Genomic DNA, 22,659 nt, shown 5'->3' with positions numbered 1-22,659 from the left:
GAGAACCTTCCTCCACATGGAGGAAGGGTATCTTCGAAGAGGTGGGGGCCCCTAGCCATGACTACTGTAGGCTGATGGCTATGGGTTAGGGAGAATCTGAATAACCCTATCCTGACAAAAGAAAGATCTTAAAAGGTCTGGTACCAGCTCTTAGAACAAGCTCAAGGGGAAACTAAAACTGACAAGCAAGTATCAGAAGGAGCACTGTTGCGTCTCCATCAAAGGAGCCGAGCAATGAAGACGAAAGTGCAGGGCGAGGCACTGCGGAGAAGAAGGGATGACGGGAAGAGGTGCCCTGGAAATCAGCTCACCCATGCTCTAGGGAGTAAGCCTCACAACCCCCTCTGGAAAAGATGGTGGTCCCTAGAAACAAGGAAGATACTCTCAGGCAGCAAAGCAAGGAAGGAAGACCCAGCCATGGAGGGTGCATCAGCTCAGGGACAGCACACACACCAAGGGGGAGCACTCTGGGTTCAGTCTTAGTTCTGCCAAAGGGAAGCACACTGAGCCTTAGGTCTGAAAAGGGACATATCTATTTTAGCATCTTTGTTTCTCAAAGATCCATTTTGGTTTTCTTTCTTTTTTGGAAACCGCCCTCATTATGCAGCACTGGCTGCCCTAGAACTCTCTCTATAGAGCAGGTTAGCCTCAAACTCAAAGTGATCCATCTGCCTCTGCCTCCGAAGAGCTGGAACTAAAAGCATCCGAAACCAACACCTTTCCTGAATTCTATTTTTATGGAACAGTATAGGTTTTCAAGGCTGCAATAACGAAGTGGGGAGGACCTAGCCACAGACCACTCCTCCTTCCCTGTCTAGCTTCCTCAGAAGAGGAGGCCACCCCTCAGAGGCAGAGCCCAATCACCATAGCTGCCCAGTGTGATAGAAGCACTGGGTGCCAACAAATGCCAGAAAAACACATAATACAGAACTTAAAACACAACACAGATAAACCACCACAGAGTTGGGAAATTGTGAGAATCTGTCAAGAAATCACAAAAGGTTAACATGAAAAAACTTCTATGAGGGGAAGCCTGAAAAACTGACTAGTAACCCAAAGCACAGACACCTACCATCCTCTAGCTGAGGGGTGGGATCAGCCCAGCTCTGGGATCCATTCCACACCACCACACCTCTGCCCATCTGTCCACTCTTGCATCTCCTTGGTGTGAAATGCTTGTTTTAAACAAGGAAATTTAAAATGCCAACTGAGATGCTAATTCTCTGTACCTGGTGATGGCCCAGATCCCTATCTAGAAGTTATGCTCTACAACTGCCCAGTAAGCTGCAAAATTACAAAATAAAGATAAAGGCAGTAACTGTCACCCAGGGACACTGAAGGCAGTTTCCCTCATCCTCCCAAAGAGATAGCTGCCTATGTCTGAGGCTGAGAAGGTATGTCCCACTACTCTTCTTTGGTCACATGCTGCATGTAAGCTAAGGCCTTCAAGGTACAGTCCCACCACTACGGGGTCTTAGTGCTCAGCCAAGTCTTGGCTTGTACCTGGTGACAGGAATCCTGTGCTGGGTCATAACTTCAACTGCTTTTGCTTCTACCTCTGCCAAGGTGAAAGATACCCCTCATCCTTCTGGGCCAAAACCACAAGGCTCTGGGACATGTCTCTACTACTGCCACCTCCTCAAGTCCTAGACATGATATCCCTGCCTCTCTTACGACCCTATACAATGTTCTGGGGTCTGGACATCAGGATACATGCACGATCCTGTCTGCTTGCCACCTGGAGTCACTTGCACCTTTACAGATAGGTCACCAGGTATCTGTGGGGCTGTCAGTACGTTCCCTCTTTTCTTTTCTTTTTTTTTTTTTTTTAAAAAAGATTTATTTATTTATTTTATTTATGAGTACACTGTAGCTGTCTTCAGACACATCAGAAGAGGGCATTCCATTACAGATGGTTGTGAGCCACCATGTGGTTGCTGGGAATTGAACTCAGGACCTCTGGAAGAGCAGTCAGTGCTCTTAACCGCTGAGCCATCTCACCAGCCCACGTTCCCTCTTTTCAAAGGTCAAGATTGGATACCACTCATGTACCAACAGCTACAGAATCCCACATCCCAGGTCCAGCTTGATACCATAGCACCCATTCTCCCAGACAGTGTGCACCCCTTGCCTGGTTCTTAGATGGGATGCTGGCCCACTGATAAAGAACCAAGCATGTGGCCACACATGGTGAAGAGGGACAAGTTGCTTGTCATTCCACCGGACACGTAAAGCCTCATGAGCACACTGCATAGACACCTCATGCCAACACACAGCTCCTTATTTCCAGTTCCTAAGTGGGCAGGTGGCAGCACCCTCTCTAGTTCTTTCTTGACTGGCTGCTCTTAAGAGGAAAGAAAGGTGAACTGCACTGACCACACTGTTCTCCATGGGCTGATGCCTGATGCCTTTAAAAAGGTGTCCTCGAGACCAAGAGCACTTGCCTGAAGTCCCTGAGGTACACTTACTATGTCATCTTATGTGAGTCTGCCCAACAGGTTCAGCAGTCACTTGGCCAGGCCTTTGGCACGGCATGAAACTGCAGCTTACACAGGCAGATGCAGCCGTAGGAAAGAGCTTCTCCACCTCTCCATGTTAGCCAACTCTAACAACTATAGGTCAGCTATTTAGGAAAAATATTTCCTCAGAGTGCCATGTCCTGTGTACAAGGCAAAGCCAACCCAGAGCCTTGGATATCAACACCAAATACCAGTGCCACAACTGCCACATTTAACTGCCTGGTTGAATGTTCTGTGAAAGGCTGGGTTCATTTCCTTCCCTGGCGTATCAATGACACCCCTACTCCACTCCTCTGGGCTCCTGATGAGAACACCCCTGACCCTTCTGTTCAGTATAGTGGCTGCAGACGGTCAAAGAACAAACAGTTTGCAAGCCCCATGGCCTCCAGTACAAACAGCTTCTCTCCACTAGCAGACCGGCAAGGGGACTGCCCTTCACTTTCCCACTCCACCTCTACTACAACCAGACACCCCAGCTGCTCACTGTCCCCTGGCAGGGTAGCCCTTCAGAGTCCTGAGGATTCTGGCACATCAGACTACAGGTCACAGATGCCTGCTAGTCGCTGTCCCTCTTGCTGCCTCTTCCAAGCAGGGAAAAGCAAGCCCTACTTGCACTGTCTCCAATGGATAAAGACAGAGATCCACAGACGTTATTCACTCTGAGGATAATCAGCAGAGCCTGGGCAAGTAGGAAGCTGTGCTGTGAACAGGGCTGACTGTGGAAAAGAAGAAAAGGCCAGCTTACAGAAGCTAGGAATGCTTGCTACTTGTTCCTCCTGGGGCTATGGATGCAAAGGTAAACGAGCCAAAGTGCTAGCACCAAAAAGAGCACCATGAGAAAGTGGGGCAAAGACAGAAGAGCAAGCCACACTAGAAGAGTGAATCCAAAGAACATAGAACACGCGTAGAAATTCAGGGGAGAACAGAGTATTTCAGGAATTTCCAGAGGGGAACAAGTGGGGCGGAGGACGCGCAGGTGTGCTGTGTGGGCGGGGCACTGGGACATGCAGTAGAGCGGGACTCAGAGGCTGAAGTGGAAACCTGGGAAAGGCAGAGAGAGCCCAAGCTGTACACCAGGAAGAATGAAGCCTGGGTAGCCCAAGGAGGGGAGTGGTGGAAAGATGGCAGGGGCTGAGGAGTGCACAGACAGCAGAGTCTCAGTGCAAGAGACCAAATGGAAACTAAGCCTAACAGACTGGGTCTGAATTACAGCAGAGGACTGGAAGGCATGCTAGAGACCGGCAGTGACCGGCAGTGCCTTGCCAGCCAGCCACAGAAATAAAAAGGCTATTTTTCCAGCTTGCACAATTGTTCCCTTCATGAAGAGAGGAAATATGGGGCCAGGGACACCTTGTAAAGGTGGGCTGAGACCAATGGCCACTGGGATATGCTGTAACACCAACTAATCTGTTCAGCAGCCCTGAGAAAAGCGCCCATCCTTCTCAGTGCCTTACTTGGGTGCAAAAATCCCATAGTACCCCTGTCTCACCTGCATCCAAATGTTGTCTGCAGCAATGTAGTGATTCCCACGCAGAAGAAAATGGTCCCGATGAGCTGGCTGGTGGCCCACTGGTCATCCCCCACGCACATGGCATCAGCCAGCAAAAAGGGTACCGCGATTGTGCCACTGAAACACGTCAGGTAGTGCTGCTCGAGGAGAGAGAGACAAGGGGAAAAGTAAACCTGCCCTTGCTTTTGCTTGATTTGCCCCTAACACTGGTGCCCTGGTGTCTTTAGGACATAAGGATCACATGAAGAATCTCTAGTGACACGACTTACACATTCTGATCACATGTTCAGCCATTTTGTAACATTCCTTTCCCTATTACCCTGTCCTATGACATCACTGACATGAGTTCACATGGGTACAAAGGAAGTTCTCAACAGAAGTTTGCAGAAGTTTAGATATTTCTTACTAGACATACCTACTTTTGTCCCCACTAACACTTGTCCAGTATGCTAAGTACACTGTGCTGAACAACTCTTGCAGTCTTCAAAGAGACCCTCGTTAGGTCTACTCTAGGGCTTGATTTGATAAGGTCTTGTTTTGCTCATGTTTTATGGAGCCAGGGTCTCACTTTGGAATCCAGTGTGTCAAACTCACTATATGGCCCAAGCTGATCTCAAACCCATAATCTCCCTGCTTCGGCATCCTGGTATCCAGGGATAACAAATGCACCAAATCCCACTGAGATGCTCATATTTTACATCTGCATTCCTAAGATATTAGTCTGTGGGGTTCTTTCATTTGCTTTTAGCCCTCTTGGGTCTGGGGATTATACCATAGTGATTTTATAGCAGAAAGCATTTTCTGCCTTGCTCTGTGGTCTGGCCCCCTTGGGCAGATATTCACTCTCCCTCTAAGTACCCCATCCTCCCTCTCCCGTCCCCTGAAGATTGTTCCAGCACTCACAATTCATTTCCCTTCCTCCCCCTAATTTTCTAGTTCTTTACTTCTGTTCTGTAAACTTCCTCTTTTTCTTCCCGACAGTTCTCACTTCTGCCCAAGTCAGAGAAGCACACTGACTGCAGCTCAAATGTTCAGGTGTGTTCTGTTGAAAACTCCTCAATGCAGTGTACAATGTACTGTGTATTGTTAAGAACAAGGAGGCAAAAGAGTTGTTACTCCCATTCTAAAAGAGTTGTCACTCCCGTTTGACTAGAAACATCTATAACAGATGAATCTGAGAAGTGCGCCTGTTATATTAGGTCCAGGGCACCTGACCCAAGTTATTCACCAAGCCCAATCAGCCCTCCAGGTGCCAGATGAGGAGGAAAGCCCAAACAGCCACCAGTGGGGTCAGACACAGTCCAGCTTCAAGTAGGCATAGAGTCTGAGTAACAAGACTGACTTTTCCACACCTGAGAAACCTGAAGGAAACTGATCACACAAACTTGAGCAAGGAAGTGTGGAAATTCAGACCTCAAAACAGGGTCTAAACCCAATGCAGGAGTCAGAAGGCAGGTAGTGAGGTCAGTAAGGAGAGAGCACTCCCACATTTCTCAAAAGCCACCTTAATCCTGTGAGCAGGACAGGGGTACTGAGGACAAGCGCCAAAATCACAGTAGATCTGTCTATTGTCAGCAGACTAAGGCTGGGAGGCAGCAAATTTCCCTTCCTTTAAAAGACAATAAAGCCTCCCCTCATTTCCTGGCCCTGATCACTATCCTGGATCACTAAGGTCAGTATGGGAGCTCAAGGCTACTGATCCCGATCTGTTTCTGCTTTCTTCCCTCCCCTACTCCGCTTCCCTGCAGTCACAAACACGCACACCACGGCATCACTTCACTCCCTGAGCATTTACTCCCCAGTTCTTTTCTTCTTCCTGCTGTTCTGAAATTAATGTTGAAAATTCTTTTAGTTAAGATAAAACCTGGAGACTAGAGAGCTGGCTCAGCAGTTTAAACATATGTATTGTTCTTGTAGGAAACTGGAGTTCGGTTCCCAGAACCTCCATCAGGCAGTGAGACTCCAACACCTATGGCCTCCATAGCCACTTATAGTCAGTGACGTGCCTACCTACACATAATACACAGAACTAAAAATAATAAAATAAAAAATAAACATTGACTATCTTGAAAATTTAGCCAGCCAGTAGACAGTACAAGCTCTAGGCCAAAGGTCACACACCCTAGATGAATCATCTTACCTGCAACCCCAGGAATATGCACAAGTACCAGGGAGGAACATCTTCTATAGTGTAGATCATATCTGACCTCTGAGGATCCAGGCTCCCAGTGCTGTCCAGGGTCTCTGCAAGAGAGCTCTGGAGTTGAGAGGAGAAGAGGAGTTAGTCACTGCCCGGAACGATGTTAGCTCTGTTTGATTTCAGCACAGCCCTCTACTGCCCAAAACCACCTTCTGCTGGTGTAGCCATTCTGTCCTTTGAGCACCTCAGAGGGCTAATTCTCAGAGTGAGGGCTCTGCCTCCCATGACATTGCCTCATTCCCAAGAGCACCAACCCTGACCAGAGCCTCTGCCCAAGACTAATAACTTAAATCTTGGTTTCAGCTTTATTTATTAAAAAAAATTTCTAATATTTTATGTGGCAGTAAAGATTTTTAAGATGTTAGGTATTGCATGCTTCTAAAGGTCAAGATCACCAAGATAATTTAACTCAGCCTAGCAATTATTCAGTCTTGACATCAGCTAAACAGATGGCTTGAAGAAACCCTGTCAATCTTTCCATGGAGTCTTAAAATTGCTCTAGTATCTAAGACCCTGAAAATAATTCATTGTATTTCTTAGAATCTGAGGTGCATATCTTTGATGGTTGGAATGCGATGTTCCCCATAATCTCAGACATTTGAATACCTGATTCCCAGTTAATGGCTGTTTGGGGAGGACTAGGAGGCATGGCTTTGCTGGAGGAAGTACCACTGGCAGGCTTCTCTGCTTCCTGTTTGTGGTTTAAGATTTGAGCATTCAGCTGCCTGCCTGCTGCCATGCTCCCTGCAGTGATGGTCATAGAACCATAAGCTCCAAATAAACCTTTGTCACAGTATTTTACCACATTAATTAAAAAGTAACTAACACAGTATGTATTTTTTAAATATTTTCTAACCTAGCAAACAAAATAATAGAAAACAAAATGAAAATGTTCCACAAAAAATGGCTAGAAATAATATGACCCTGCAGCCCATGTCTGATGGATCTAGCCCACAGGGAGATGCTGGAGCCATGTCTGATGGATCTAGCCCACAGGGAGATGTTGAAGCCATGTCTGATGGATCTAGCCCACAGAGAGATGCTGACTCCATGCCCTGTTGCTTAGTAGTCCTTGAAAGGGAGAAGCCTTGGCTGCAGCAGCTCTTTGTGAACTAGTATATGCTAGTTTGCCTAATGAATGCCCCTGAAGGTCCATGTGAAGCATTCATCAAAGGTGGCAACAGCCTAAGAAATCATGGACTTTTAAAAGATAGATTTTTAGATAACACTCTGGAAGCTAGGGTAGAGAATTGTAAACAAAGGGCAGTTTAAGGGGGGAAAAAAGGCACAGACACAAAGATCTGAGCTCTAGAGATGCATTGTGGGACCCTGCTTTCCCCTGCTCCCTTTCTGCTTTCTGGGTCAGGATGTAAGCATTGGCTCTTATGTGCCATGAGACACTATGGGGTAATGCCCACTAGGGTTGCTTATCTTCTCCTTCCAGAACTTTTAAGCCAGAATAGAACTCTCTTTACTTCATTTCACTATAGTCATGCAAAATAGAAAAGTATACAAACATGGTCACTGAAATTTTATTTTTAAAAAATCAATGAACAAGTAAATACACACGTATGTGTGTGTACATATGTAAATGCAAATATGCCTCTATAATCACACATTCACACATACATACATGCTTTGGAATGCCAGTTTGGGATTTTAGATAGCCACCTTAGGTACACTTAGCTTGTATTTTTATTCCTATTTAATAGGTGAAGCTGAAACCCAGAGAGTCATGGTAATTTCCTTAGAGTCTGAGTCACCTCTTTAATCAGACTTGACTTTCAGTCCTCAAGCTCTTAACCACTGTTCTCAAACATTTTGGCCAAGGTTTTTACAAATACCTAGATAATGACTCTTAAGAACTTTTAACCTTAATTGCTACTAAGACAATTAAAACCTTGTAATTATGACTCTTCCATTACAAAACAAACATATAGACAACCCCACATCCCCGGGAAGGTATGATGTCCCAAACCAAGAGACACCCCTGGCTCTCCAGAAACAGAGTCAGGCAGTAGGAAGGGGTGAGCATGGGTACCTTCTCGGCAATGCCATTCTCTGTGGTGTAGATTGCCATGAGCTCAGTGTCTTCGTTGTCCTGCTCTCCACTGGACGTGGCCCCACCATTGATCACCACCTGAAGAGAAAGGCTACAGTGAGTGGGTGTTTCAGCACTTGCCATTCTGCTGTAGGGAAATATGGCTTTTCTAAATGGCCTCCCATAATTCTTAAGAGAGCCCTAAACTGTATATTACATATCACAGCGCCAAAGGTTGTTTTCTTAAACGAAACTGATGTGTATAAGCTAGTTTAAATGGAGAAGTGTGGCGCTTCCCATAGGGTGGAGGAGCTGGGTGAGCCAGAGCCCCCCAGTTAAGACAGAAATGGAACATTCCAAAGAAACCTCTAGCCATAGGATTCTCAACACCCTCCAGGGCAAGGGAAGTGACTGACAAGCCAGTGTTGCAATGCAGGTGACCAGGCTGCTGCTAAGTGGTAGTGTCTAAACTGCTTTGGTTAAGATCACTTCCTCAGGAACCAAGGTAACTGCCTGTCTGCTCTAGAAAGAGGAAGTGTTGCAGTCAGAAGACTATAAGCAGCCTGCTGTGTGTAGCTGCTTAGGTAACTGGGAAGCAGGAGAACCAACCCATCTTGGCATCTATTCAAAGGAGGTCTAGCCCTATGCTATGCATTCTTTGGTGAGGAGCAGCATGATTTATTTGGTTAGAAACAAGAAACAAAGTATTTTCATTCCTTAATCAAATGGCTCCATTCCTAGGGATCTCTTCTAAAGATGTAATTCTAAAACAAAAGAGGTTTTAACTTCAAGAAAGCAAGCACTTTTTAGGTGTAACAGTAACTAGCCATAAACTAATTATACTCAGATACCATAAGAAAAATGGACATTTATGTGTATATAAGTTTGTGGGTGCCTGGGGAGACCAGAATAGGGCATCAGATCCCCTGAATCTCAAGTTGTAGGCAGTTATAAGCTGCTAACCCAGCTTGGGTACTACTGGGAACTGAACCCAAGCCTCTAAGAAACAACTACTCTTAACTGCTAAGCCATCTTTCTAGTCCCAGGAGAGTGATTCTTACTTGGAATATGTTAACATCAAGGAAAACCACCTATAACTTAGCTATAAGTGGTAACAGCAGAATTACATTTTGTTTGTTTTGGGGGGGATAAGGTCTTGCACTATAGCCCAGACTGTCCTGAAGTTCATGATACCCCTGCTTCAGCCTCCCAAGTACTGGCACTATGGATGATGCCACTGTATCTGGCTCCAAACAGTTTTTAAAAATATAGATTAGAGACCAACCAGAGCTACATAGTGAGACCTTGTTTATGAAGTGTGTGTGTATAGATTGTGTTGGTTAGAAGTATATCATTGTAATAAAAATTCCATTTATAGGAATTAGATAGCTCAGTGATTAAAAACAGTGGCTGCAGAGGACCAAGGTTCAATTCCCAGGATCCACATGGGAGCTCACAACCATATATGGATAACTCCAGTTCCAAGAGATCTACAGAATGAGACCCTATCTCAAACACCAGAACCACCACAACAAAACATAGATTAGCAAAAGATAAAGACACAGTTTAAACTCCAGCAATGTGAAATAGAAACACAAAAAAAGAGAACACTGGTAATAGTTTAAGAGAAACTATGCATGTGATACAGAGAAAGGGGGACTCAATCAACAATGTATAGAGAGCACCCCAAATCAACAGGGGGGCGGGAGAGACCTGTATAAGATTAAGCATGAATGGAACCGGGCTTCAGAAGTTAGGGCTGAGAAACATTGGCAGCTGACGGCTGTTGAGACAGGGAAGGTCAATTTTCTTTAGTGGTATGGCCGCTTGTAGGTTGCCTAGGCTCCAGTGGACGGCTCTCCACCAAAGGTTCTCAACTTGGGTGTTGAGATCTCTTTGGGAGTAGACTGACCCTTCACAGGGACTGCACACCAGATATTTATATTATAATTTATAACAACAGCAAAACTACAGTTATAAAGCAGCAGCAAAATAATGTTACGGTTGGGTCACCACACTGTGGGGAATCATGTTAAAGGGTTGCAGTGTTAGGAAGGTTGAGAAGCAGTGCTCTACGCCCATGCATATATTCACAGCAGCACTATCTGAACTCTGTCTAATGGGAAGGAGAGCACGGGATAGAATTGGGAGGAAGAATAAGAAGGTCTGAAAGAAGTAAGTCGTGGTCAGGAAGCTGAATATGATTGAAATACACTGTATATTTGTATAAAATTCTCATCACATACACAAATAAAACTAAGCATAGTGCTGAGTTCAAGACTAGTCTGGGCTGCATAGCAGGAGGCTGTCTAAAGAAAAGGGAGGATGAGGGACAGAGGGAGGAGAGAAAAGAAACTCTGAAGTTCACATGCTGGCAAAGGAAAAAGTCCAAGCAATACTATGTAAAAAAATAATAGTACTAGCACACAAGCCAAGAGCCTCCCCAGCTCTCCATATGCTTGGCAAAAGATCCAGAAACAATGAACTCTGGGTCATGGACAGCAAGAACAGGTCTTTTAACCCTCACTCCTCACACTACCTGAACACCCAGCTCTGTTATACTCAGCATGTGTCCCTGTACTGTCTTCACACTGCCGTCAGAGCAAAGGACAGTGACATGCTCCCATGTAGTAACAGTGGTTGTTAATCAAAGGTTATTTTACCTTCCTTTTCCTTTTACACATCTGGTAGTTTCCTATAGTGAACACAAGTGAGTCATTAAAAAGACTAAAGAGCTAACTAAGCAACATAGTGAGTATAAAGTTCCCTTAGACTGAGGAATTCTAGAGAGATTTCCAATCCACTGACTTTTGTAGCTGATGAAATTGACCCAGCAAAAAATTAAATTTCTCATTTGAAAGTACATAGACCCAAGTCTAAGTTTCAAAGTATGCCAGAGATTTCATCGGGCCTCTAATTTAACACGCTCTAATGGGGTTGAATTTTCTTATATTACTTAAGCAAAGGTCTGCTTTTAAAACTATTTCTATGCAAGTACATGATGCATGCTTATAATCCTAGCTCTACAAAGGCTGAGGCAGGAGGATTGTTGGTCTGGGGCCAACGTGGACCAGAGCAAGACCCTGTCCCCAAAACCAAAACAAGCAAACAAACACACAAAATTCTAAATCACGCTCCAGCTTCTTACATGGACACCTGGTGTGTGACATGGCTGCCTGTGCTGGCTGAGTGAGAGCCATGTTCCCAGCCCAATTCCAGCCTGCACCTGAAGCTGCAGCATTGCACACTGCACCACTGCAGCACTCAGCACTGCAGCACTGCAGACTGAGAAGCAGGGAGACACCTGGGCAGGACGAGCTTTCCCAACATAACACAAAGCAACCGGAGTGGAGTAACTCATGAGCTAAGGCTGCTCTGCTCTGTGGGAACAAGGGTGCTTGGGAACTAGATGGAGGTAGTAGTTACACAGCACAGTGATCATATCATGTCTCTGACAACTTTATGTTATACATACTGTACCTCAAAAAAACTTTTTTGAGATAGGTTCAAAGTGTAGCCCCAGCTAGCCTTACACTCCTGTGCCTCTCTAGCCTTGGCCTTCTGAGTGCTGGATTACAACAAAGTAGCACCACTGTAGCCAATCTCACTAAACTTTAAATTTTTACATGGTACCAAAAAACAGATTTTGGCAAGAGTTCACAATTCCAACTGCTCTTCTGACTCTTTCTATTCATATACACTCAACAGACACTCCCTGAACTACACAAAAGCTCAGATGCTTATTTAAATGATCCTAGCTATGTCCCAGGCAAACAAGACTCAATCCTGATACTCTACAGGATGCCCATCGAGCGAGCGTGAGCACCAGGTGTCAGGCTAGGAAATTCTAGCTTAACTCAGGAGGCCTTGGGGAGGCAGGAGGGGAGGCCAAGCACAGCCACTGAAATGCTTTTGAAGCTTTATAGAATTGGTTCTGATCTGCGCTAATAATGTGGCTTGTGGGGTGGCTGAGGAAGTGGCTCTGAGCGGAGCTGACGTTGAGCTAAATGTGGGCCACTGGATGAAGAAGGCCTTGCAGGGCATCTATCTGGGCATACTGGTTCTATATTACAGAGGTAAGAAACATAAAACATTTGAAGTTCAGTCCCCAGCACCCACACAGTCTTGTACCAGGGGATCCAGGCACTGCCTATATGTGATTCACAGACATACATGTAGCCGAAGTATCCATACGTATAAAATACAGGATTAAAACAAAAGGAAGGAAAATGGTTGTGTGCTGACCCAGTTTCAAGAGGCTGTGTCTAGTGTTTTGCCTGAAGAGTCTGGGGCTATGGAGAGCAGCTCATGATTAGAGACCTAGCTAAGCTGGCTTTCACAGACAATCCACTCTATTAACTACATACTATCTATTAATTGCATTCACGAACAGATTATCGATTCAAAAGGGCAGAGCTCTAGTGTTCTCTTAAAAGTCCCACCTGGTACCATCTTTTCATATTTCCTAATGGGGATTAAATTTCAAGATGAGATTTGGAGGAAACAGACCACACTTGAGACCACAGCAGGCAGCCCTAAATCAGTGCTTGTAATCCTCACTTTGTAGAGAAGGTGTGAAAACTTGTGACTCAAGGGCTTGGTATGTGCCAGACACATTAGCCATCCTTACTGCCATCCACCCCTCTCTATGTAAAGCCGGATACAGCCTACAGTTTCACTGTGGGTGGGGGACAGCCATGTCACAAGTAGCATTAAAGGAGCAGGTGAGATAAAACCCAACAGGAGCACCCAGTGTAGACCCAGATGAGAGGAGGAAGAGCCCATGATTCCCATGGCCTGGGAACTCTTGCTGTAGTAGCTGCTACTGCAGCAGGCTTTGTTTGAATGTGGCCACTAGAGTGTCGCAGAGAGCTCTACAGGACTGTAAGAACAGAGGCTTTAAGACAAAAATTGCAATATAGAATGGGGAAAAAGAGCAAGAGATCCCAGTGCTGGCTAAGGAGCTGCTGGCTTTGGATGGCTGCAGGGAGAGTCAGTTTTCCTTATGACCTTATGACTTGAGTCCCAGGAGGTCAACCACACTGCAGCAGTCAACTCCCAAGACAAGCTGGACAACACGAACTGGACTCAATGGGAAAAGAAAACAAAAAGGAAATCTCAGAGTTGGGTAGGAAGGGATAAGATGACTTGTGGGGAAGAGGGATGAGTATGTTCAAATTACATTTGTAGGAAATTCTCAAAGTATGAGAGAGAGAGAGACAGAGAGAGAGAGAGAGACAGAGAGAGACAGAGAGAGAGACAGACACAGATGGGGGCGGGGGGGGGGGGGGGGGAAGGCTTCCTGTATTAGCTATCTGTATCAGCCAGCTTCAGGTAGCTAATGTATGTTAGGTCTGAACTACATCTCTTAACAGTACAGTTTTGGGGAGAAATTGAAGATTCTCTCCAGAACACAGTAAGCACTGGAATGGTTTTTAAACATTAATAGCAGTATGTACTTCCTTCCTGGGTTAACTCAAGCAGGTCCCCTGAGGCTGGCTAAGAGTATGGCCACTATAACATCATGAGAGACAGTTGATTTTCAATGCCACGATGGTCACTGAAAATACAAGTGTTAAAGTGTGCCCTACCTATACTCCAGAGAGGAACTGGAAGGCAGGATATACTCTTACCGGGAGAGTAAAGAAATTGGGGTGCTTAGCTTCCTCTTCATATTTGCCTTCTGTGGAGCCCCCAGCCTCCACTGATTTAGATGCCGTGTTCTTGCCGATACCCATCATCAAGGAAGATTAAGCAATCTACACAACTGTTGGCCTGGAGTGGTTACAGGGAAGGCTGACTCAAGCCAGGAGTTTAAGACCAGAGGGAGCTCTTCAGCGCCTGGAACACTGGATTCTCAGATAGACGTTACTGTCATCTCTTATCACCTGTGAAAGACAGTACAGGAGAGTCAGAAAGACAACCAGAGACTCAGAGTCATTAAATTAGGCAAATACAAGTTGCACCCAAACAACTGACAAGACACCAATGCTTTTCAAGAACCCACCCTCTTTACTATAGTCAGCTACCATCACCCTGGAGAAAGAAAGAAAATGGTATGTCAAAATATTAGAATACTAGGAAGAAAAAAAAACAGCTAAGTTATTCCTATGATGTGCATTAACCCCAAGCTACTGGACAGAACGTTTTCCAGTGATGAAAGCATTCTCAACCTGTCCGCCCAGCTGATATCACTAGGCACCTGGCACTTAAAAAGTGGCTGTGCCAATGCAGAAGTGAATTTTAATTAACATTTAAGGCAATACAGATAATTTGTCGCAAATAAAAGGTGACTTAAATAATTCTAAATCCCCTACCTATGCTATGGAAGGCAGAAGACATTTAACATACAATAAAAGACAAAAATAACCTACAATTACATGGCTATGCAGAATTCAAGCAAAGCAACAACAGCATGGATTCTCAATTAGTTAGAATGGCACAAAATGGGAGTCAAAGCATGCAATGATTAACTAGGTAACATAAGTAAGCTTCAAAAAAAAAAAAAAAACCAGGGCCTCCCTCCACCTCCCCTAAAGTGAAGGTACACAAGGCATAGGAAGAGAGAGATCACCACTACTAAATCTAAGAGGGGTATGACAAGGCTGAAGAATCTAAGAGATCGAATTCAACAACAACAACAAAAAACTCAACATCCCAAACTTGGGGGGGGGGGGGGGGGAGGGGGGGAGGGAGGGAGGGAGGGAGGGAGAGAGAGAGAGAGAGAGAAAGAATATTCAAAAGCACAAAGATCTTGCAACAATTAGGCAGACACTTCAAAAGAGAAAAAAATTAAAACAATTTCAAACCACGAAACATAACCTGGACAATACAGCTAATCCACCTTGGATTAGCAAACATGCGAAAAACTCGTCTTCAAAGATGAGAAAGCACAAAGCACACAAGGGCTGGCACGTGAACAACACGACATGCCCAGGTGTGCCTGACTTTGTATGAAGCAAGAGTAACAGGAGCGGGCGGGGGCGGGGGCAGAGCACACACAGCGTGCTTACTATTAGAGCAAGCAATGCGGGATCTTCCCTCCAAGAAGGAAAAATCTAACCAAACTAAAGGGTGTGTAAAAAGCAAGTAGGAAACTTTCTTTTCAAAGACTTCTCCATTTGGGATGGGTAAGAAAAGGCTCAGACAGCGAGAGCAGAAAGGGACAGCAAAGCACACAGCAGCTGGCATACCACACTACTGCTACTACTACTACTACTACTACTACTACTACTTCTTCTTCTTCTTCTTCTTCTTCTTCTTCTTCTTCTTCTTCTTCTTCTTCTTCTTCTTCTTCTTCTTCTTTAAATTAACTAAGTTTTAAATGTATGTGTCTAGGTGTTCTACCTTCCTGTATGTCTGTGCTGTGTGCATGCCTGCTGTCTGGAGGCATCAGATCCCCAGGACCCGAGTTACAGGTGATTGTTAGTTTCCAGGTGCTGGGAGAGAAGGTAGTATTGTTAACCACTGAGACATCTTCCAGATCCCAAAATGCATTCAAGAAGAACATAGAGAATCCAAGACACCTATCAAACCTTCCTGAAGTGAAAAATACTCATTTACATTCGTATTGTATCCACATCTACTTAAACAGTAGTCCTTAACAAGGCTGATTTTGCACTCCAATGGCAATATTTGTATTTGGCCTGAAGTGGAAGAGAGCTGGTTATTTAGGAGGAGGAAGCAGGGCTGACAGGCACCCTCCAATTCACAGACCACACTCTGAGGAAGGCTTTGGGGAAGAGGCACAACAAATGAATGTGGCATGCATGGCCCTCAGAGACAGCCACAAGGTCAGAAACTGTGTACCAACAGAAGATCAATGACTTCACCCGCACATGAAGCTGTTTTGCATAGGAAATGTCAAGGTCTGGGGGAAATGCAAAAAGTTGAAAGGGAAGAGACAAGGGCAGAGAGAAGTTTAGGGACTTGTTCAAATTTCTGATGTCACGTGACCAGAGAGACAGCCAAGTGGTTAGGTTAAGATCCAAGTTTTATTCCCAGCTCCTAATTACCTGTGACTTTAATTAGAGACTCCAATGTCATCTCTGACTTCTGTAAGCATTGCATTCAAGGTTACAAGCCCACACTCAGGCACACGTGTACATAATTTAAAAAATAAGTAAATGAATGAATGAAGAAAAGAGAAAGAAAGTAAGAAAGAAAGAGAGAGGGGGGAGGGAGGGAAGGAGGGAGGGAGAGAGGAAGGAAGGAAGGAAGGAAGGAAGGAAGGAAGGAAGGAAGGAAGGAAGGAAGGAAGGGCGGGCCAGTGTATACCTTTAATCCCAGCATGAGGGAGACAGAGGCATGCAGACCTCTGTGAGTTAGACACCAGTCTAGTCTACATAGTTAGTTCTGAAACAGCCAGAGCTATGTAGACAGACTGTATCTCAAAAAAGCAAATAATAATATATTATTATCATTAGAAAACTATATTTTAAAAATTGTGGGTACCAGAGAGATGTCTTGGCAGTTAAGAGCACTTGCTGTTCTTGCCAAGAACCTGGGTTCAGTTCCCAACACTCACATGTTGGCTCAGAACTGTCTGCAGTATCTCCAATTCTAGAAAACCCAATATCTCTTCTACCCTGAGGGCTTTTGCACACAAGTGGTACATATACATTGTCACAGGCTCACACGTATACACACAAGTAATAAGTCTTAAAGTGTGTGTGTGTGTGTGTGTGTGTGTGTGTGTGTGTGTGTGTCCAGCACAGGGGAAGTTCCCTAATGCATGGTGCCGAGGCTTCTCTTCCTACTCCTTACAGAAGGACAGAGAATGCGCAGGCTACTTGCTGTCTGGCCCGTGACCACTTGATAGAGGGAAGGGTGGTTGAGGGATGATGACGACAGTGACAGTAATAATAGCCACTTTCTATTTGTTAAGTGGCCTTTATGCCAGACACACCATGTAGCTCTTATTACATAAGTAACAATTATTTCTGGTCTGTGATCATAATCTTATTTGATGGAGTGACTGCTGAAACAGAGACCTCCTGGAGCTACTGCAAGGAGATTCATTTTTCAATAAGCAAAACTGATAAAAATGTAATCTCAATACCCCAAAAACTTCTTGAAAGAATGAGCAAGAATGGCTATGAACAGCGCTGGCCACGGTGGCCAGCCACCTAGCATAACGTAATAGGCAGATGCAGAGGAATCTTCAGTTAAAGGCCAGCCTGGACTGCACAGGAAGGTTCTGTCTCAAAAAACAAAAACAAAAACAAACAAACAAACAAACAAAAAAGGCACCGAGTAGATCCTGGGTGGCTGCTCTGCACCCAATCTCACAAAACCCAGAGGAAGCAGGCCTCCCAGGAGCTCTAACCCAGGCAGTATCTTAGGTAAGGAGACAGCAACACCCGCCCCAAACGGAATAACTGGGACCCACTAGGACCCAGGAATTTACTCCTGGCCCGGATCACTGGTTCCTTCCGGGCTGGTCCAAGCACTGAGCAGATCTTGGGACCCAGCTCTAACCCTAGTAGTAACACCCACTCCACACAGTTCTGAAACAACCAAGATAATAGGAAAGACAGAGACAGGGCAGGTAGCACTAAGGAGATCCAGATGGCAAAAGGCAAGCGCAAGAACACAAGCACCAGCAACCCAGGGTACTGGGCATCATCAGAACCTAGTTCTCTCACACTAGAAAGTCCTGAATTCCCCATATCACCAGGAAAGCAAGATTCAGATTTAAAATCACTTCTAATGATGATGATAGAGGACTTTAAGAAGGACATAAATAACACTCTCAAAGAATTTGAGGAGAACACAGGTAAACAAGTAGAAGCCCTTGAAGAGGAAACACAAAAATCCCTTAAAGAATTACAAAAGAACACAACCAAACAGGTGAAGGAATTGAACAAATCCATCCAGGACATAAAAATGGAAGTAGAAACAATAAAGAAAGCTCAAAAGGATACTACTCTGGAGATAGAAAACCTAGGAAAAAAATCAGGAGTCATAGATACAAGCATCACCAACAGAATACAAGAGATAGAAAAGAGAATCTCAGATGCAGAAGATACCATAGACAATATTGACACGGCTGTCAAAGAAAATGCAAAATGCAAAAAGTTCTTAACACAAAACATCCAGGAAATCCAGGACACAATGAGAAGACCAAACCTAAGGATAATAGGTATAGATGAAGAGTGAAGATTCCCAACTTAAAGGGCCAATAAATGTCTTCAACAAAATTATAGAAGAAAACTTCCCTAACCTAAAGAACGAGAAGCCCATAAACATACAAGAAGCCTACAGAAAGCCAAATAGACTAGACCAGAAAAGAAATACCTCCTGTCACATAATAATCAAAACACCAAATATACAATACAAAGAAAGAATATTGAAAGCAGTAAGGGAAAAAGGCCAAGTAACATATAAAGGCAGACCTATAAGAATTACACCAGACTTCTCACCAGAGACTATAAAAGCCAGAAGATCCTGGACTGACATCATACAGACCCTAAGAGAACACAAATGCCACTATACCCAGCAAACTCTCAATTACCATAGATGGAGAAACCAAGATATTCCATGACAAAACCAAACTTACACATCTTTCCACAAACCCGGCATTACAAAGGATATTAGCAGGAAAGCTCCAATACAAGGAGGGAAATTATACTCTAGACAGAGCAAGAAAGTAATCCTCTTTCAACAAATCCAAAAGAAGATAGCCACACAAAGATAATTCCACCTCTAACAACAAAAATAACAGGAAGCAACAATCACTATTCCTTAATATCTCTTAACACCAATGGACTCAATTCCCCAATAAAAAGACATAGACTAACAAACTGAATACGTAAACAGGACCCAGCATTTTGTTGCATACAGAAATCCACCTCAGTGACAAAGACAGACACTACTATAGAGTAAAAGGCTGGAAAACAATTTTACAAGCAAATGGTCCTAAGAAACAAGCTGGAGTAGCCATTTTAAAATCTCCAGCCCAAGAACATAAAGGAAGGGACTCATGGTTCCACCTGTATAGGCAGTTGAAGGTGGCCTTGTCAGGCATCAGTGGAAGTGGAGGGCCTTGGTACCCAATAGTTTGGATTCCCTAGTGTTGGAGAATTTGAGAGCAGGGAGGTGGGAATGGGAGAATGGTGGGAGCACACCCTCATAGAAACTCCAAGAATTATATGGATTAGATATGATAGAGACAGGCCACCAGAAGACTAGATTCCAGAATTCAAACAAAAAATATCTTGATACTAAAATTTGTTTTGAGAATTGTATATTGCAGAATACACAGCCTTGGTGTATCTACTCATCAAGCAAGCTGAGCAGACCTGCTTGAATCTCTGATGTCCTGGAATCTCACCTGAATGCAGTGAAGACACAGACGTCAGAGGCTTATCAATTTACTCCCCCCCCGCCCCTCTTCTAATATCTCAATGCCCGTAATCAGCTTGAAGAAGTTAATGAAGAGTTGGCACCCCTATTCCCTGGGCTTGGGAACTGAGGTGGTTAATAATGGGCTGTCTTTCTAGGGAAAAGTAGTGGTTTTGTTGGAACAGGGAGGAATAGCTAGGATTTATTGCATAGCCATAATGTATTGGTAGAAATCTGTATAACTGTTATTAAGCTGAAGTTATAATTTCTTAAATGGTACAAAATTTACTTTGATTTCAAATTTAAGGTTTTCACTGGTATGAGTTTCTTATTGATATAGAAGTGAGATTAATATTGTTATTCTCATAGGCATTGCGCCTATATAACACATTTAGGAATACAAGGCTTAAGCCCAGTCCTTCTTTAACTTTTTTAACTGATTTGAGATGGTTAGCCTGTGAGTTAAGGGCCTATAGCAAATTCATGGCTCTGAGTTTATTGTTTTCTATATTTTATTTAGAAATAGCTGAGAGGAGTTAACAGACAACAGTACAGATTGCCATACATGGATAGTTGGTTTTCAAAACGTCAGAAGTCCACAGAATTGACGTTACAAACATTTCTGCATTAAGGTTCATTTTGATTAGAGACCTATCTGTTCCTGACAGCTTCCTGTCTTGGATTCTAAGAAGAAATTGAGTGTCTTTGGAGTTACTCCAGTTGTGGTGAGACAGCCACTAGGCAAGAATTGCCTCTTTTCATCTACAAATTACTGTCCTGAAAAGGACACACTTTTGGAATAATCAACTGATTATATCTGCCAAGATATAAGTAATCAGCCCTTAATAATTCTGCATCACTAGGTCTGTCAGATGATCCTGGGCCAGAAGGCTGAAGATCGGATGCTCCAATGTTTTGTAGTATAGGGACTGTCCAGGTGTTCAGCGGTCTCTATAAATTGGCTAAGTTTTAGAAGCTATGCTTTATGCTTCCCATAATTTCAGTTAATTCAGTCATTCTGGATTTCTGATGGGGTTGAAGACTTATAGTCTCAAAGCCAATCCTGGCTATTTACTTTGAGAGAAAAGACTTGAGAGGATGGTTTTCAGCTGACATTCATTCTAAAGCCAAGAAAAAAACCAGGTTCAGAACTAAGTCTTTTAGTTAGGAGAGATGACAGAGGTTCTGGTTAGTCAACAAAATGATGGACTGGGTATTAGGTCTATTTGTACCTTACTGATACAAATTGGTATAGTTATGCTCTAATTTTATTTTGAGAGAAAAGTTTTATTTGAATAGGAAGGGTGATATGTAGGAAGAGCTATGGTGGGAGAAGTAAGGAGAGGAAGAGGAGGAGTAAGGAGAGGAGGAGGAGTTAGGAGACAAGAGAGGGGGTGGGGAAGACACGGAGACTGTCTCTGCCAGTCAAAGATAGTTGGTATATCTAGGTTGGGTATTGGGTTACACTTCTGATTGTATGGTTATCTTTTTATTGAGCACTACCAAACTTATAAAGCCTTTAACATTTAAAAAAAAATAGATTTAAAAGAAAGCTCAAATATTTGAAATATTATAAAAAGTATGTATTCTCTTAGCTAGAAACTCTAATACAGGGCTGCAATTGGGCAGTCGTGGCACAAGTCTTTAATCCCAACTCTCAAAAGGCAAAGGCAGGCAGATCTCTGTGAGTTCAAGGCCAGCCTGGTCTACAAAGTGAGTTCAAGACAGCCAGAGCTACACAGAGAAACCTTGTCTCAAAAACAAACAAACAAACAAACAAACAAACCAGGTATGAAGAGGCCATGGATATATGACACAGTGGCACATCAAGGTACAGGGCAGGTATGGATGTAATCCAGCCCATAACAGCCAATTCACTACTCAAGAAGTCAATGAAAGATCTAAGACTTTAAAAAGTCAACTACATGATTACATGTTAGAACTTTTCTTGGCTTATCATTAAAAATTAAATTAAGACTGGCAGATTTCATAATATAAAGTTCTTTAGATTTCTGTATAAAGACTAATAAAAATTAAGGGACAAATGCAATAGATATAAGATAGCATATAAATATTTTCACTTTCTAAGTCAAATCTTATAAATGAAAAGAAACCATAATCCTCTGTGTACAATGAACAGGACAGTGTACTTCTAATCCCCAGTCCCCTGGATACAAACAGCACAATAGATGTCTGAGTCCTACTTAAGGACAAATGAGATGAAGAGCCACCTTTGCCGGTGTCGTCTGTCCTATCACTCTTAATGAAAGCATGGGGAAGCACAGATACTCATACACTCCCAGTGAAAAGTGATTTGATGAGAAGGTGATTTGGTTTTGTGTATCATAAGAGTTATGAACATCCATGCTCATCCTGGAGTCCTGGGACTGAATTTAGGGCCTTGTACAACATGCTATTTGTCTTGAGAGTACACTACTTCCGGCAGTATATTCTAAGGTAATGACTAAGACAAAAACTTAGAGGTATGATAAAATTGTGATCCACTCATAAAAACAATGCCATGAAGCTATTTTAAAAGATTGCACAGAGGGTAGAGAGATGGCTCAGTGGTTAAGAACACCTGCAACTCTTTAGAGAGTAACTCGTTTCTTTCATTCCTAGTAGCCACATGGCAGTTTCACAACCTGTCTTAATTCCAGTTCCAAAGGATCCGGCTCTGTCTTCCACAGGCACCAGCGATGCACAAGGTGCACAGACATAAATTCAGGTAAAAACACTCACACATATAAGATAAATGAAGAAAAATGTAAACTGCACAGAAACCTTTATTCATGTAGAAACTGTTCACACACACACACACACACAAAACAAAACCAAAAACCAGTAATCTCCCTAGCTTAGACTAAGGGCAACTCTCCCATTTCTCCTTTAATATCAATTGTCTAGGGCAAGCAAATTCAGAAATAAATAGGTTGATGGCTACCAACAGCTTTCCAGAAGAGGAAGAATTGCTATTCTACAGGTAAGGTTTCAGTCTAGGCCTGGTATGGTGGCAAAGCCTTTAAAGCCAGGGGCGGAGTTA

The 22,659-nt window shown here is 43.6% G+C and overlaps 1 protein-coding gene across 2 annotated transcripts in view; it reads right to left on the bottom strand.

Annotated features, from left to right (window-relative positions):
• Positions 1 to 22,659, bottom strand: part of Slc23a2 (solute carrier family 23 member 2) — a 95,189-nt gene that overhangs the window by 32,201 nt on the left and 40,329 nt on the right. For both annotated transcript variants that reach the window (XM_028754736.1, XM_028754740.1), the window contains exons 2-5: positions 13,904 to 14,158; positions 8,271 to 8,369; positions 6,170 to 6,286; positions 4,009 to 4,166 (exon numbers count right to left, since the gene is read on the bottom strand). In XM_028754736.1, coding sequence (XP_028610569.1) covers positions 4,009 to 4,166; positions 6,170 to 6,286; positions 8,271 to 8,369; positions 13,904 to 14,011 — 482 coding nt within the window. In that variant the 5' untranslated portion in view covers positions 14,012 to 14,158. The remainder of the gene's footprint in view (positions 1 to 4,008; positions 4,167 to 6,169; positions 6,287 to 8,270; positions 8,370 to 13,903; positions 14,159 to 22,659) is intronic.

Source organism: Grammomys surdaster, unplaced genomic scaffold (assembly GCF_004785775.1).
Source record: "Grammomys surdaster isolate TR1022 unplaced genomic scaffold, NIH_TR_1.0 129, whole genome shotgun sequence".
NCBI lineage: Eukaryota > Metazoa > Chordata > Mammalia > Rodentia > Muridae > Grammomys > Grammomys surdaster.
The sequence above is the reverse complement of the archived record's forward strand: the minus strand, read 5'-3'. Positions and strand labels throughout refer to the sequence as shown.